At 30.7% G+C, this 18,412-nt stretch overlaps 3 protein-coding genes across 4 annotated transcripts; 2 read left to right on the top strand and 1 right to left on the bottom strand.

Annotated features, from left to right (window-relative positions):
* The first annotated feature begins 817 nt into the window (after positions 1-817).
* On the top strand, positions 818-3,374 carry LOC101264773 (desmethyl-deoxy-podophyllotoxin synthase). Its single transcript, XM_004231886.5, has 2 exons — positions 818-2,213; positions 2,552-3,374. Exons 1-2 carry the CDS (start codon positions 1,320-1,322, stop codon positions 3,167-3,169), a joined length of 1,512 nt encoding a protein of 503 aa, XP_004231934.1. The 5' UTR covers positions 818-1,319; the 3' UTR covers positions 3,170-3,374.
* A 1,353-nt stretch (positions 3,375-4,727) lies between these two features.
* Positions 4,728-8,011, bottom strand: LOC101265085 (uncharacterized). Of its 2 annotated transcripts, XM_004231887.5 has the most exons (4): positions 7,651-8,011; positions 7,203-7,502; positions 6,976-7,127; positions 4,728-5,072 (listed from the first exon to the last, which is right to left on the bottom strand). In XM_004231887.5, exons 2-4 carry the CDS (start codon positions 7,450-7,452, stop codon positions 4,947-4,949), a joined length of 528 nt encoding a protein of 175 aa, XP_004231935.1. In that variant the 5' UTR covers positions 7,453-7,502; positions 7,651-8,011; the 3' UTR covers positions 4,728-4,946. The 2 variants fall into 2 exon arrangements, with proteins under 2 accessions (XP_004231935.1, XP_069150706.1); XM_069294605.1 differs by lacking the exon at positions 7,651-8,011 and having other exon boundaries at positions 7,203-7,599.
* Positions 8,012-14,911: 6,900 nt separating this feature from the next.
* LOC101265385 (heptahelical transmembrane protein 4-like) lies at positions 14,912-18,396 on the top strand. Its single transcript, XM_004231888.5, has 4 exons — positions 14,912-15,293; positions 15,396-15,666; positions 16,376-16,673; positions 17,496-18,396. Exons 2-4 carry the CDS (start codon positions 15,416-15,418, stop codon positions 18,147-18,149), a joined length of 1,203 nt encoding a protein of 400 aa, XP_004231936.1. The 5' UTR covers positions 14,912-15,293; positions 15,396-15,415; the 3' UTR covers positions 18,150-18,396.
* Positions 18,397-18,412: the final 16 nt, after the last annotated feature.

Raw genomic sequence — 18,412 nt, 5'->3', positions numbered from 1 at the left:
ATATAATTGAGAAAAGAAATTAAGTAACAATAGGAACATATCAAATTGGTTGTCCCATAAAATAAGGATTTTCATTGTTAGGTAACAAGGAAATTTAACAATACAATATAAAAATTTTAAGTAACAATCAAAACAAATATTGTAGATATAGTAACAATATAATACAAAACATGAATAACAATGATCCAAATATAATGTAATAAGTATTTATAAGTTCAAAGATCACTTTTTACTTTAAATTATTTTTTTATTTATAGATAAACACCTTTATTAATTCGTAATTGAACTTTATTTATGGAAAAGCTCTGATCCATAACCAAATGGCCTTATGGAGATTAAGTTACATAAAAAGCCATAGATTATGCTATTGGTGGACTGCATTCTGACAAAAATCTATGTTAATCGAATAATGTAGAGACATTCATTTTCAACATTTGTACTATTACAATTTACATGTATTAGGAGAGTTCCCTTTTTAAAAAAATACGCACTATAGTAAGACATTTGAAACTTGAAAGATCCTCTTTTGCATTAATCATTACAAAAGATTCCTCAATTCTTGTTTCTGTAAGCCATTCAAAAATATAAACAACTATTAACTCTTTAAAATTTTCTTAACCTATTAGAGATGGGTTAAAAATGTATTTCTTCCGTCTATTGATTTAAAAATATTTTAAACATTTTTTTTAAGTTCAAAAATAAGAAAGTGAATTTTGGATTGATGACTCCAAAGATTCAAATTTGTATTTCCAATGTAATCTAAGGATGAAAAGAACCCTAGAACGTTGAAGTCAAAATTGAAGTGATTTACTTTTGCTGATGATTTACCTTTTAATTTTTGCCAGAAAGCAAGTATCAAAATTAAGTGGCCATATGAAAACGGATTAGGTTTGGGTTGGGTGGATTTTTTTATTTGATAAAAAAATTGTTGACCAATGAAAAGTGGCCACTTGTTTAGTACAATTTCATATCATATTTTCTGTTAATTAAAGAACATTTTTGAACCTAGGAAAAACGTTAAAGAAATTTCTAAATTAATAGGTAAAAAAGGATATTTTTAAATTATTTCTAATAGATTTTATTTTTTCCTGGAATAACTTGCGGGACAAAAAAGATTATGTTTAACAAGGTCTGGTCAACACTTTGTGAACGGTAGATAAAGACATGATGTATGTTCATGAATTTTATTTTTTTTTGGTGATAAATTAAGAGAAAAACGGTCCAATCAGAAGTTTTGTCATTCAATGAAGAAAATAAAGAAACAGTCAACTCAACAAGCAAAAAGGGACAGCTGATACTCTAGATCTTCTACTGTGGTAATGGAGATTCAACACTCCAATTTTGCTATGCTTATTGCCTTCCTTCTCTTTGTAGCCATAGCTCTGAAGCTATGGAAAAAATCCAAAATTCAGTATAAACTCCCTCCAGGTCCTAGAAAACTACCATTTATTGGGAATTTGCATCAATTATCTAGCTCATTGCCTCACCATACTTTTAAGAATTTGTCAAACAAATATGGTCCCATGATGCACCTACAACTTGGTGAAGTTTCAGCTGTTATAGTATCATCACCACAAGTGGCAAAAGAGGTACTGAAGACTCATGACTTAATCTTTGCTAATAGGCCACAACTTCTTTCTGTACAGATTCTAAGCAACAACAGTCCTACCCTTTCATTCTCTCCTTATGGGGCTAATTGGAGACAGCTTAGAAAAGTATGTGTCTTGGAGCTTTTAAGTGCAAAGCGGGTTCAATCATTTGAGTCAATAAGGGAAGAGGAAGTTGATAATCTTATTGAAGCAATTTCATTGATACAGCCACAAGTTCCTATTGATATTAGTGAAATGATATTCTCGATGACGAATAACATAACTGCCAGGGCAGCCTTTGGTAAGAAATGCAAACACAAAGATGAGTTTATTAAAGCTATGAAAACAATTACAGAGCTATCAGGAGGTTTTGATATACCAGATTTATTTCCTTCCTTGAAAATTTTCCACTCATTAAGTGGAGTGAAGCCTGCACTCGAGAAAGTACATCAAAAGGTTGATAAAATCTTTGAGGATATAATACAAGAGCATAAGGAAAACAAGAGAGATATGAGCAGTAACATGCTGTATAAGGAAGATTTGGTTGATGTTCTACTTAGGGTTCAAGAAAGTGGTGATTTAGAAATCCCCATATCAAGAAACACTCTCAAATCTGTCATTTTGGTATGTTCTTTCAACCTTATAAAATCCCCTTTTCTAAAACAAGCCGTGTTTTAGTTGTTTGCAAGTAACACTTTTTGGAACATCATATTATGTTTGTGTCAACTCAATCACACAGAAAAATATCTGCTAACTAGAAGGAAATTATACATGAGGACTTTACTATAAAATTGAATGCTTGATATGTCAAAATTATTATATTGATGTATCTATATGTTGCCTACTTATCATGGAGCATAGAGAAGATGTTTTTATCATATTGCCTAATACTACTGAGTGACTAACTTTATCAGCTCAATTCTTGTGAACTAAAAGTTTGTCATATGGCTGTACACATTCAGGAAATGTTCATAGGGGGAACAGACACATCATCGACAGTTTTAGAGTGGGCTATTTCTGAAATGATGAAGAATCCACAAGTGATGGAAAAAGCACAAGCTGAGGTGAGAGAGGTTTTCAAAGGGAAAAGTAAAATTACAGAATCGGAAATTCAAAAGTTAGATTATATAAAAATGGTTATCAAAGAGACACTACGAATGCATCCACCATTACCGTTGTTACTACCAAGAGAAGCTATAGAAAAATGTGAAATTGGTGGCTATGACATACCTGCAAAAACCAAAGTCATCATCAATGCATGGGCAATAGGTAGACATCCACAACACTGGGAAAATGCTGAATGCTTTGAACCAGAAAGATTCCAAGATTTAGACTTGGATTTCGTAGGGACTAATCTTGAGTACATACCATTTGGAGGTGGCAGAAGGATGTGTCCAGGGTCATTATTTGGAATTGCAAATGTTGAACTTCCACTTGCCAAATTACTATTTCATTTCGACTGGGAACTCCCTGATGGAATTGAAGCAAGTGACCTTGACATGACAGAGACTTTTGGTGCAACCGTTGGAAGGAAGAATGATTTGTACTTGGTTGCAAAACCTCATATTTCCAAATCCTAATGCACATGAAATAAGGTTTCTTCTATTCTTTTTTCTCTGTTATTCACTTTAGCAAAATGAAAGCAGCCCACCCAAGTGTCCACATTTCTTAATATGCCCAAACAGAAGAAAAATCTCTTGTCTAGTCTCTGCCTACTGTATGTGCTAAATCAAACTATAATAAGTTGTCTACAGGAAAAATATTGTTGAAGTACTTTCTGAACAACTCTTTGTGTACTGAGCAATGCAACCATTGCTAGAACTGGTGAATTTAACTGCTGTTCGAGGCTAACCATATAGCAGAAGTAGATCAAAATATTGGAATTGAACAATCAAATATTGTGTAAAGGTCACAAACGATTCAATATAATTCAAAAAGTAAAAAAATAGTAGTTCCAAATTTACCAGAGTGTAAATCAACACATACATTGTGTTAAATAGGAATATAAGTTAGAACTCACAATTTCTTTTCTTCTTTAAAGAGTGTAATATTAATAAATGTAATTTACCTCCAAACCAGCTATCAAACGATCCCTTCAAACCCTAAGCTCTGCTCCTTCTTCTTTTCAACCATTTTTCTTCATTTATCAGCCTTCTCCTCTATTTTTGTTGATGATAAGATGGAACTTGAGGATGAATTGAAGAAGATGAAAAAAATTTGAACACCCTCAAATTTTTACAATAACCCATTTCTTATTTTTATCCGAAAATATTACTCCCTTGATTCTTAACCTAATACTAGTAATTATTTAAATTTACCATGGTGGGATTAGTTTTCTAAATCTTATTTTCAAATTTAAAAAGAGAGTGTAGTATGTGTACTGTTAGATATAAATTAGGTATATTTGAATTAATATTAATGATGGTTGAAATAGAAAAAAGAAACTCTAGAAAATGTGATGTGTTCTGTGTATTATTACAAATCCACTACGTTTATCTGTTATTAACGTAGAAATTATTGCTAGATGCACTTTGCTTTGTTAATACTTACAAAATTACAAATCAGTCAAGTTGGATGTTAGCACGTGTGCAGTGTGTTGGATACCATTTGTCGCTACTTTCAACATAATTTTTTAAATGTTTTTCTTAATATTAATTAATTATTTTTATAAACTTAAGACTATATATTAATTACAGTAATACTTTTATAAGAGACAAGCAAAATTCAATAAGGATGAGTAAAAGTGAAGGCTGGGATTAGCAGCCATTTTTAACTTTTTTTGTTTTATAGCTTGTGATCGCATCTCGTTCTGTAATAACGAATAGAAGGAAGTTACAACCATGTGTTGGTGTTATGCAAATGCTGGAAGTTTATATATATTGTACTTGGGAGATGTTGAGGTCCATAAAAAGGATGAGTTAGATGAAATCTTTTTAGAGTGAATATCATATCATACCCCCTAAAATTATGTAATATAAAGTTTATAGTCGCTATTATTTGCCGCTAATTTAGTTAATTTTCATTTGATTTTGATTACTATAAGTTGAATGACCATCAGGAATTTACTCTTCAAGTTAACAACTTAATTTGCAAGGATTTTGCGAAATGATAATTATAAGTAAGGTAAAGAGCAGTAAGTATATAACAGGTAATATTTTAATTACGTGGAACTTGAAAATAAGCAGCTACTAAGTAGATGCATTCTTCAGAGGGAATTCGTCAAACATTGTAGTAATTAAGTGGTACTTTTCTAAACTAATTACTATTAGCTAGGGACAATTGAGTTGCTATCCTTTCTTATTTTGGAAAAGGTTTAGCCATGGTAGGGAAAGTGTAATGCTTAATGGTGGGTATAGTTCAAGTTCCAATCTCTGCAATACTCTGTAAGGCTGGTTTCCATTGCCCCACACCACCATGATGCCTTCCCACACTTCTTTGCCCACTGCTGCTACTGCTTCCATTTTGATAAGTTTCATGTTCCATCTGAACAAAAAGTGCACAAAAGATGCATGAATTTTGAGCTGCACAAACACCAATACTAATAAAGCATTTCTATTTGGATGAGACTCTGTGTTTTTTTTTTCTCTCAGACCCGCTATTTACCAATGACCAATTAGTCATTATGCTTTGAACAGAATATCTCTCGTCACGACTTTGTCAGACGCACCATTTACCATTACTACTTTTACTTTATCAAACAAATGATCTAATCACACAAATTTCATCACAATATTCCGTAACCTTGTAAAGTCAAACGATTTGAAAATATTAATATTCATTATCTGTTTAAGTAATTAATCCTTTCGTTAAACCAGAAGTCACGCCACTAACGACAGTTTCTGATTAAGACTCTGGAACTGAAACGCTTGGAGATGGAGAAAAATCAGATTTAGTGTCTCTTCGCTAATTTAAAAAATCTTATACTGTACTAACAATGAATCAGCATTAACAATTATTATATACTCTTTTAACAACCACTTGATATATATTCTGGTAAACTCTTGTTTAATTCTTTAATTTCTGTTTCAACTCCCTAAATGAATAGGAAATACCCATGTGATTCCCTTTATGATCGACAGAGATAAAGCCCGCATAATTGGGAAGTGGAATTAAAAACATATGCTATAATGATCAAGAGAGAGAGTCTCATTACACATTTTAATGGCTTCTTATAGAGATTCCACTATACCTTTCCATAATTAACCAAGGAAAAGCACATGGTTTCCATTATTCGTTTTACAAAACCAAGCAAAGTAAATAAATGAAAAAAAAGAAACATAATTCTAGCCAGCCTTTCTCCGTATCCTTTTGATCTTTGCCGACCCTAATGTTGTCCCACTAATATATACGTCACAAATTTAACATAACAAGATTCAAAGTCTCTTTTTATTTTCTAAACTTCGAGCTAGCTTAATAATGGCACAGAAGAAATGGCTTAGGTTCATCCACCCTAATTGATAGATCAATACATATTTCTTAAAAGCGCACCAATAACAACCTCAATGTGATAGTATAAATAATTGACTAGCGGGAAATAAAGTAAGGAACCATTTATAGGATGGTTACCTAACAAATTATTCCCCTGTTTATATATAAAGATATGTAAAATAATGTAATTAGACAAATAATACTAACAACCAAATATGTCATATATTCCTATCAAATCTTCAGATAATCATGGCCTCATAGGTGCAATTATAATCTCACTTGCCATCATATGTAAAATAGACACACTTAATAGCAGGCCCAATATCACTATCCGAGGTATAAAAGACGCCTCTGTTTATTTATTACTCCCTTCACCGTAAACTTGTTTGTTTCACGTTCATTAAGAAATCATAAAATAGATATATCTTATCTAGTCTTGAAAAAAAAATGATATTTTACAACGTATAAGCTTGTGTTTAGGCTTCGAAAGAAATATTAATTACACGGGTGAAATTGGAAAGTTTAAAGTAATTTATCTAAGTAATTTAAAAAAACTATTTATAATAAAGTGAACAATAATATGAGACGGAGGAAGTTATCTAAGTTATAAGCTTTTTTTTGTTATGCCCTCAACTTTACGGAAGGGGAAGATGCTTTATAAGTGATCGAAATATTACAATGCATCATCAAGTCTAAATAGATCAAATACAAAAGAATCCTAAATTGCAAGCCAATTTTTTACTCCAAAAATTTGAAAAACAGAATATTATAGTAGTAGTACCATTTAAAATGAATGCAAAGGAAGAGGAAAAAGAAAATCCAAACAGTAATTTAAGTTTGTATTCAGTTGGCCGTTGGGTATATTTAAAAGGGTGAAAATGACTTAAATTAGACCCGAGAATTTAAAAGACATCTAAATAAAAAATGGTCCTAAAAGGAATTTGTAAAAATTAATTACCTTAGCTGGGATTCCATTCACCATTTTGGGCTTGTTTTTCACTGCTGAAGAATCGACGGAGATTTTCTTTGAATCGAGAACAAGGCCTCCACTTTCCCTGAGCAACTTGCCAAGTTTCACGCACTTCTTTGCAGCAAACTCTTTTAGTACATCTGGAAAAAAAAAATGATCGATCAGATTATAAGAAATTATTGAAGAAAAAACAAATTGAGATATTTTATTTTTACCTTCGAAGCAGATGAGTCGATAAACTTGTCCAAGAAGCAAAGTATCTCCGGGGCGGAGAAGCTTAAGCTGCCTGACGGGCGAACCGTTGTGTGTTCTCCCCGTTGGAGAAGTGATAACAAGGGCGACGTAGTGGCCAGGATTCGAACTCATGACTTCATGTGCACTTATAGACCAGTAAATCCTCTCAATTTTATTGCCTGGATGTTGAATCACTACAGTTGCTGCCTCTGCCGCTTGGCAATTCCCCATCTTAAACTCAAACACCGGCCGGTCGATCGATTAATAATGCAGAGCGCAAACTATATCAAAATGCACAAATTTTAATTTTAATTTTCTGCGTTAAGTTAAAGATGAATAGAAGAAGATGATTGATTACTCCAAAACTGACTTGTCAAGTAATAATAAAGGAATGAAAACAGAGAGAACTCTGACAGTCTACACACTCACCGATGCAGAAGAATCCACACAAAAAATTCAATCACCAATAAAGGAAGAAAAACTACGCACGGTTTTCAGTTGTGTAAATTTTTTGGAGTTTATATGAGCTAAAGAGAAGGAAGAAGAAGAAGTAGTAACAGGGGGAAAATAATGATGTAAGGAAGCGTGGCAGAAAATGAAGTAAATTTGGTGGTAAATGAAACTAAAGGGAGCGTGTGAAGAAAGCATGAAAGAGGGATTAGCTTTAAATAGAGAGACGTAAGAAAAAAGTATAGATCTGCCAAACCCCCCACAACCTGACCTATATGGCATATTGTTGTCAAACTACAAAACAGCGGTAGGGGTAGATAAATCTACCGTACTTTCCAACTTTCGTATTACTTGATTTAATATATTTCTTAAATATTTCAATAAAGATATGTATAAGTATTAAATTAATTTTATTAAAATTATTTTAAAATTTAAATCTAATGAATTAGTTAAATATTAAAATAACGTGAATTATTTTTAATTTATTTATTTAAAATAAAACATCTAAGCAAGTAGTTTATGAGTTACGACTTCACGTTTGCAGGTGAGGGACTCTGAAAGTCAGAGTGGCATGTGGACCCTCCTTTTTGAGACTTCTAATGTTTTAAGATACGATGAATTAGTTTACATTTATGTATGTAGTTACTATTAAAATTTAAGTCGATTAATAAAATTATATAAAAAAAAATAGTAGTTGATGTTTATATATATATATATAAATACTTGAGCTATTACAGTCAAAAAGTACAATATGAACTTCTCTATAACAAATTTTAGGCCATGCTACTATGGGAAAATTCCTAATTTCCCCTAATATGATTCTATTTTGCTTTCTATCTTTTGTGCATCATCTTGTTTAAAATATATTTTTCTTATTATATATTCTAAAACTTCTTCGTATATAATTTTTCTAATATCTCTTATCATTCATTTTTCTTTTACTATTCTTTCCGTTCCATTTTATGTGGCATCAATTGATCTAACACGAAATTTAAGAAATAAATAAAGACTTTGAATTATTTATCAAATTGTCATTCAAAATGAATTCACTTTTTCTCTTCTCATAAATCTATTAGAGTAATATTTAAAATTAAGTGGGACCAACAAGGTAAAAGAAATTTGTACCTTAAATACTTACCATATAATGAAATGTGACATTCTTTTTTGAACTGGCCAAAAATGAAATGGTATCACATAAAATGGGACCGATGAAGTATATATTTTAGGACTCCTTAATTTTTAGTTCATCTTCCCATATATATTTTTAGAATTCATTGGTTATAAAATTTGTAAAGATAATTAAGTAATAATTTGAGGAAAATAGTGAAAGTCACTTTTGTTTATTAATTGGGAGAAAAATTTAATCAACATTTAAAAGACTTGCATGCTTTTATTTAAAGTAACATAGATATATTCCATTTAGACACTTAAATAATTATCAACACATGATAGAACATTTCTATTAGATATTTTCCATTCAAAATATTTTTAAAATTAATTATGCATGTTCTTAAACTCTCATTGTGTCAATATATTAATCACATAAAATATATCACTTTTTAATTATTATTCTCAATAATTTGTAAACTTCATATTATTTCAAATTGATATCGTTGTATATAATTAAGGAATGATACGTATAGCTTAAGTGATTAATTTATTTGGGTGCTTAAAAATATAAAGTATAATTATTTTTTAAAAACGAATAAAAGTGTCCAATATAAATAATTTATTTGATATCCAATTGAAATGTGTTATAATTATAGTGTCTAAATATATTTACAGCCAAATTTTAGGGGGGGAAAATGTTGACGTACTTAGTAATTTTTCGTTCACGTGCACAAATTAATTTAGCATGAAATAAAGAAAAAAATTCAAGACATACATATACTTATTTTAGTTTATTAGGATAAAATAAGTATTAAAATTAAATTATTTATAATTTTTACAAAAATAGTATTCTCTTTTTAAAACAAAATAAAAATTCAACTGCTATTTTTTCTTTTTTGGAAATATGAATACTCTTATTATTTATCGAAAATATGACCAAAATTTTTTTATTTAATAATGTCATAATTTTAAAGTGAAAATTACAGTGTCAAACGCCTACTAATTAAGTATAAGAGAAAAAATATTTTGGAAGAATCAAACATTCTATTTCAAGCAAGGAGTTAATTTAATTTGATTTGGGAAGGAGAAATAAATAAATACATCTCTAAATTTTAAAATAATATACGTGTTAAATCAGATATTTTACTCCCTTTCAGTATAATAATTTAGAATTTGAAAGCAAAAGAACAACTTTTTTTCTTTAAAATACATAAAGGGTCACTAAATTTTAATACTGTCTAAAATTCAATCTTTTTCGCTGTAGGGGCAAAAATTGATGCATCTGTTTTCTTCCCAATTGTAGCACGGTTTTTTTATTTATAGTCAAACTTAATTTTCTTTTTTATAAAATTCATTCTCTGCAATAATATTACATTATATTAATAGTCAATATTTTTGGTAACTACTTTTTTATTATATTTAACATTTTTATTTTAATAAAAAACAAATTAAACCATGTATAAAGAAAATTAACCGTATATGAAGCGAGTTATTTTATTTTTATTTAATATAAGAGAAAATGAGAGACTTTTTGGATGACTAAATCAGTGACACGAAGCTAAGTAACATTAAGTAATTTTTTCAACTAATTAAAATTTTGTGCGACAAAGGAAAAATAATGATTAATGCACATTTATAGCAAAATAGACAGGTAGTTTTTGTTTTAAGGAAGCTTGTATTGTACTACCGACATAGTAAGAAACATATGTTTATTTTTTGCGTTTAATTTTATGGGATATAAATTGATCGAACATAAGATTAAAAAAAATATTTTTAAAATTTAAAACAATAAAGTTATGATTTTAAATTTATATTAAAATTGATATTACATTAAGGACAATTGAATTAGACCGGCATGAATAAACAAGTTTATAATGTCCTAAGCTCGTTTTCTTAAAAAAGAAGAATATATTTTTCCCTTTAAAAAATGGTATCAATTATTATTATTTCTTTTTTTTACTTCATAAAATTAATACATAATCTTACTCAACTATACAAATAATTAAAAATAAAATCAAGTACATCGTTCCTCCTATAGATACTTTATTTTATAAAAAAAAATTGAAAGAAAACATATTAGAGTATTTTTTTTTATGAAATCGTTGCTGCTTTAGTGATTTCAGAAGAAAAATATCAGTCGAATTGCTGCACCGGTAGCGATAAAGATTGAATTTTAGACATTGTTAATGGTGTTATAATTGAGAAAGGATCTTGATGCTAGGAAATCGAGTTATTTATTTTGGTATTAAAAAAGTTTTAATGGCCGTTTAGGCATTTTAAAAGAAGAAAAAAAATCCTTTTGACTTCGAACTCTAATAATCTATACAACATAACTTTACTTAATTAGAGAATTTGTACGATACTTCACTTCATAAATATTTTTAATTCAAAAATATAACCAGTCAACTAATATGACATAAGTACATTATATTCTCCGATAGCCTAAACAATATGTAGTTCCAAGAGTTGAGCTTGGATTTTTAACAAATTAGAGGCCTTATCGAGTGTTTGGGTCGTCTTGGACTTTATGTTATGATGACTAATTTATGTTTTGGCATACTTAATAATGTACATGTGTAACAAATGTGATGAATTAAAGGGCCTGCATAGTTTTTTTAAAAAAAAGAAATTGAAAATAAGGGGTTGGTGCATGCTATGTTTAGTTGGTGACCACATTCATCTCTTAATTTGGTACACCACAAAAGATAAAAGGAGTAGAAAAATAGAGGAAGAAGATAGAGTAGACTCGTAAGAGTCAAAAGGTGCCACCATAGAGGAAAAATACCAAAAATAAAGAATAACTAGCGCAACTTTGAGAGTTAACGTGGAGGCTCAATAAATCATAAGCAAAGGTATATTTAAGATTTCGACTAGATAAGTGCATAATTATAAAAAAAAAATATCTTAAATATATATATGATCAATTTGAATTTAAATTTTTGATATGAAACATAAAATTTAAAATTTATAGGTCTAAAATATAGACGTACTATAAGTTTTAAATTAAAATATACACATTTGATTAAACTGTAAAAAAAAAGGGAAAATGCACAAATACCCCCCTCAATCTATGCCCGAAATTTCAGAGATACACTTATACTATACGACCTATTACCCCCTGAACTTATTTTATAAGCAATTTTCTAATCTTTTTCGACCTACGTGGCACTAACTTGAAAAAAAAAGTTAACCAGCATTGGGCCCACAAGATAGTGCCACGTAGGCCGAAAAAGGTAGAAAATTATTAATAAAATAAGTTCAGAGGTATAATAGAATCTTAGTATAATATAAGTGTATCTCTAAAATTTCGGGCATGGTTGAAGGGGTACTTGTGTAATATAAAAAAATTATAGAGCTAATTTTTTTAGAAATTTTCAATGTAATATATTTGAAAATTTTGAAAGATTAAAGGCAAAAAGAAAAAGCAAAATTAATTAAAACGTCAAAAATATAACAGACTTGGAGAGGGTTATCAAAAAGACAAGTGCCCCAATCATTGTATTATTATATGATACTTTAAACATGAATTCACACATCTATATTTAAATATTTTTAAAAAATATATAACACTAATATATATATTTAGAGAGAGGAATATGATTTCACATAAACCCACGACATCTCCTCTAGATACGCCTCTGACTAGAAGTAATGCAATTGTTTTATTCATATATTTGCCCTTTTTTTTTAATGATATAAGACTAAACGAAGAAAAATATCTGCAAAATACCTTTAAAACATGGTTGTTTAAATTTTAAAAATATCTTGACATGAAATAAATACATGGACAAAGAAATTTAAAAGTTCACTGATATAAACAGACGTATGAATAAAAATGTGAGTTTCTTAAGCGTGTTATTATTAGAGCCGTCAATATAGATTAGACCCGTTGGACCGGCCTGACCTAACCTGGGATTTAATAGGAGTGAACTATGATTTTTGGAGCACATTTGAAAAAAGTTTTTTAGCCCCAACTTAAATAAACCTACTGATTTGTGGGGCTTGAGATATATCAGTAGGGCCGGCCCGTGGGCCAATAAAAATTAATTTAAAAATATAATATAATATAATATTAAAATTTAAAATTAAAGAGAGCTCAAACTCAAAACAGTTAAGTTAATATTTTTTATTTAGTTATTTATACTTTTACTTGAAAAAGAACAAATAAATATTATAAAAATAATTTTATCTATGGATTTGATTAAAAATAGTAACATTAACATCATGCAATATTATTTTGTCGATATTTATGATAATATTTTTAAATTATAATTTATAATTTAATTTAATAATTTTAAAAATAATATAATTTTTTTTTAAAAAAGACTGACCTGACAAGCCTGTAGCCCACGTACTTGTGGGTTGGAGCGACCTTTTTTTGCCCCACACCAAAAATGGGCTAACACAATCTGACTCGTAAAATGTCTAAACCTATATGAATTAGCCCGATGGTGTTTGACGGCTTAGTTATAAAAATTAAAAAATATTTCTTTTTTTCTTTTTGGTCTTAAGAGATGACCATTGTGAATTTTAATCTCTATCGTCTAATGTTTATTGTGACTCATCTATATATCTTTGGAAATCCACTTGGATTTCTCTGTATATATGTCGTTCCACCTTTTTACTTTGACCCACTTAGAAGTGCTAAACACACCGTTTACTAACCACAAGTTGTTGTCATGATGGCTAACTTTTCTCATGTCAATAAGTAATTAACAATATAATTCAAGATTAAAATTATTTGCTATGTATATATATATTATAGATGGAGGCTCTTGATTTTCTTTGTGTACTATACTTTTTATTTATTTATTTATCTTCTTAATGAAATTTGGTAGCATAATCAAAACAACCTCAAATTGCAATTAGCTAGTGTCCCTATTCTTAGTTCTCTGTAAGCAAGCACTTGCGTGTAGTGGTCAGGTCAAAAGAATTGGCCAAATCAATCACCAGTCACCACATTTAATGTGACTTACATGTGCATATTAGCTTGTCCTCTGTTTCTTTTTGCAGATTTTAACTCACAAAAAATTGAAGTGTATGAATAATACATAAATCTAATTCACGTAATTAAGGTATGACGAAAAAAAAAAAACCTTCCATTACAAAATTTAATTTTACCCCCTCTATTTGATATTTTTTCTTTGTACATGGCAAAATTCAAATTTCACATAAATTAAGGTTAATATGATCTATTATTAATTATTTAAGAAAATGTCTTTTCCATTCATTTTATACGATACTATTGGCATAACACTTGATAAATTATTGATGATTTTACATATACAATTAAGATAATTAGTTTACTATTGAATAAGAAAGATGAGATATTTGTTAGTTCTTTAGAATTCTGTATGCCTATAAAATCTTCGAAGGCATTTTAGTATTTTTCCTATGAAATTTACTTGGCTCTTACGTGACAAAATATGTGGCGAATAGTTGTCATGATACGTGGTTGTTCATGACAATTAGGTCCAAAAGAATAATAAATCAACTGGGCTTGGAATATGCCAAGTTCCAATAACACATGGCCCATCGTAAGGTTTGCAACTTTCAATCATTGCTTGTACTAATATCTTCCTCTTTTTTTTTGGTCTCCACTTTGAATATATAGCCACTAATCCACTATAGTATATACAACAACTTCGGATCCGTCAAAAATTAAAAAGTTATAAGAATCACAACAATAGTATTTCAAAAGTTTTAAGCAGTTTTACATTAACAATTTTAAAAAGCTTCTTTAATTATTTTACAATAAACCCTATGATTCATCATATTTATTTTCATAAATTTAATAATGAATCAAGTTTATTCTAAAAATTAGATGTGTTCATTAATATGTCAAGCTCTAAGAATACTTTTTAGTACATTCAATTGTTTTAATTTTGTTAAATAAAATGTCTAAATAAATCGCTACATTTGTTTAAAAGTAATTAAATACTTAAATAACATGTGAATATACAGTTAAATAATTTTTAAAAAAACATGCAATATAATATGCCATGCAATTTGTAAGTATCAAAAGACAAATAAATTTTGTAAGTATATAATCGTGCCAAAACCATAAACAATTAAACAAAATCACGTCAGCATCTATTTTCAATCAGACAAACAGCCCCAACCTAATCTATGTGTTTTCATAAACGAGATAAAAATTGATTTTAAAGAAAAATTTGAAGCATTTTAGTCTTAATGGTTTTATTAATGAAAATGTTAATAGTTTAATTATTTAACTATTCGAACTTATTGTTGACAAAAGAAAATGTGATGAGTCGTTTCTCAATTTACTGGCCCTGTCTTTTGCGTCTTGTATTAATAGGTATACGTTGCATCGACCACGTCGAAGTTTCTTGTGAAATTAAATTCCCCATAAATTTGGTTTCACAAGAGCTTTTTTTTTCCTCTTCTTCTTGTTCATGCCAAGAATCGCATCCCCTAATTTCGTCCAAAGATTAAGGGTTAGGGTTCTACGATCAAGAAACACGTTATCATCTCTGTTGGGTTCTTGAATTGTATGTTGTATTAGCAACTTCTCTACGCAATTCTCATTTTGTTATTGTTAGGACTCGGATCTGTTTGTTTGTTTAGCTTAATCAGGATTTTTGTATTGACAGATAAGAAATTGAATGTGAAGATGGGTAAGGGCAAAGAGAAATTGACTGGTAATGGGTCAAGGGAGGATAATGAATTATTGTCTCCTTCCAAGGAAGGGAAAGGAAAGAGATTATGGAAGAAAGTGAAGTACCAGCTTGTGGAGTATCATTCATTGCCTGGGTATTTGAAAGACAACGAATACATTCTGGGTCATTACCGGGCCGAATGGCCATTGAAGCAAGCATTGCTCAGCATCTTCACAATTCACAATGAGACCCTCAATGTTTGGACGTAAGAGTTACTTTTAACAATCCTCTTATTACTCCGCTTTCATTTTTTTTATAGGATACTTGTGCCTTTCTCTTCCTGTTTACATTCTTTTGTTTAATTGACTATTCCCCGATTAGAAAATGCGATAAGTTTTACGTATATATGTGTTGGATTAATTGAATTTTGGACTCAAAGTTCTTCATCTTTCATTGTTGTGGGAAGTATTAGCCCATTAGGTCCTTTAAGTTGTTGAAAAGGGGTCAATCAGTCATTTAGCTGCTGTTCTAAGATGAGGATCTGTACAGGCTGAAAATGTACCATTTATTATTCTTTGTTTGAAAGGGTTATTGGATCGATTGTTATGATTAATAGAAATTTGATGATAATTACATGAAGTGTTTTGCTACTTCAGTCATTTACATTCTGTCTTAGGAGAACTGATCTATACAGTTGCCACAAAAATTTAGAAAATGATGACAAATACTAGGTAAGTCATATTCAAAGAGTAAACTATGCATTCTATGATTGTGCTTTAGAAGGTGTTTAGGTACTAGGCTGACCATAGGCTCTACTCTTTGAATTTCCTTACTGAAGCGGCAACTGCTGGTTCCTTTGGTTCATTGCTTTGCCAAATGTTCTGTTTATGTTATCCTGATCCTGACCTACTGATTGAGAAAAAGAAGCTATAACAGATTGCTGAACAGGATCTTGATTTTCCTACTTGTTATAGGCATTTGATAGGGTTCTTCCTCTTCCTTGCGCTCACAATTTATACTGCAACCAAAGTTCCCAAGGTTGTAGATCTACATTCCTTACAGAATCTGCCTGATGTGCTAAGGAAGGCTGATTTGCACAAATTACAAGCAGAACTTTTAACTTGTCTTCCTTCTTTGCCGTATATGCCTGATTTGCACAAACTTCGAGATGGTTTGCTACGTTCACCCTCTAATTGGCATATTATTGACCTCCTGCACAACTGTCTGCCTGAGCGATTTTCCCACAGCAACCATACAGATGTTTGTGTACTGGTAAGAATGCCTTATTCAACTACTGGTTGCTGTATAATTATTCGGACACATTGTATTGCTTGTTTAGTTCGATTTCATCTTATTGATACCATTTCGATCTGTAATAAATGCTATCAAGACGAATTTGCTTGGCTAGGAATTCACAAGTCCATTGTGGAGTGTGCATCTCATGGACCTGTCATGCATCCTTTAATGAAAAAGAGGACATGGAACTGTTAGAAAGTTGGAGTTACTACTGATGCTTAAATATAAGAATTCTTCCAAATGATATTACTGCTTTTAATACTTCACCCCTGAAAAATGTAATCTAAAGTTTTCCTTGCTCTGATAATTATCGATAAGATTGTCTCTGGTCTGAAGTTTACTTTTACTCTTGTTAGGGTATGTTTGTGGTATTTAATTTATATAATTTATTGATTTTTTCTTATGGGGCTGGGCTGGTTGCAACCCCACTCATTTTTCATAACTGAAAACATAGTAATGTAGAATTCTTCTATTATTATAAATAATTGACACAGTTAATAGTAATACTGTTATGTCTAATGTGGATCACTCCACTAAGCCATAGCATATCAACTAGCTACTCTTAGGCTGCATGTTAAAGCAATAAAGTCCCACATTAATAGTTAATGAGATGGGTGGACTCCTTTTAAGGCTTAGCAATCCTCCTCCCTTTGAGCTAGCTTTTGGGGTGTGAATTAGGCCTAAATCCTAAGAGGTAAGTTAGGCCTAGCTTTTGAGGGAGGAGTAAGTTAGGCCTAAGACCTAATTTAAGACTGCCTCTTAGTAAACTGATATTTCACTATTGTACAATCTTTGCAGCGGAGTGTAAAAGAAGATGTGGCAAATATATTAGCACCATTGCTGGTGAGACCAATAACTCGCTGGCCATTCTATGCCTTCCTTGGTGGGGCAATGTTTTGTTTGTTAGCAAGCAGCACATGTCATTTACTTTCTTGCCATTCAGAGCGTTTATCATACATCATGTTGAGGCTCGACTATGCTGGTATCGCTGCCCTGATATCAACTTCATTTTACCCTCCGGTCTATTATTCCTTCATGTGTTACCCCTTCTTTTGCAATCTGTACCTGGGATTTATTACCCTCCTGGGAATTGGCACAATCTTGGGTTCCCTACTTCCTGTGTTCCAGACTCCCGAATATCGAGTTATTCGAGCATCTCTATTCTTTGGAATGGGCCTGTCAGGTGCGGTACCTATTCTGCACAAGCTGGTTTTGTTTTGGCACCAACCTGAGGCACTTCATACGACTGGATATGAACTTTTGATGGGCATATTTTACGGCATTGGAGCACTGGTATATGCCATGAGAGTTCCAGAAAGATGGATGCCTGGGAAGTTTGACATTGCTGGCCACAGCCACCAACTATTTCATGTACTCGTGGTGGCAGGGGCTTATACGCATTACCGCGCTGGATTGGTTTATCTGAGGTGGCGGGACCTGCAAGGGTGCTAAGATCCACTCAAAAACTGATAAGTCAGTGAGAATTCTTAGTTCAATTGTACGTAAACGTAGAGAAGATGTTTCGTTTGTCCATCTTCGTTAATAAATGTTCCATTTAGAAAGATTGATCCTCTAGACTCTAGTACAGTATATGATCAGTCTCAATATGTACTAGTGTATTATGTTTGGTATGATCTGTATTTAAGTTTTTTAGAGAATCATCTGGAGGAATAAAATTAGATTTACTTGGACCAAAAAATGAGTTACAAAAAGGA

Source organism: Solanum lycopersicum, chromosome 2 (genome assembly GCF_036512215.1).
Source record: "Solanum lycopersicum chromosome 2, SLM_r2.1".
Classification (NCBI taxonomy): Eukaryota; Viridiplantae; Streptophyta; class Magnoliopsida; order Solanales; family Solanaceae; genus Solanum; species Solanum lycopersicum.
This window is presented reverse-complemented; position numbering and strand designations above follow the sequence as displayed.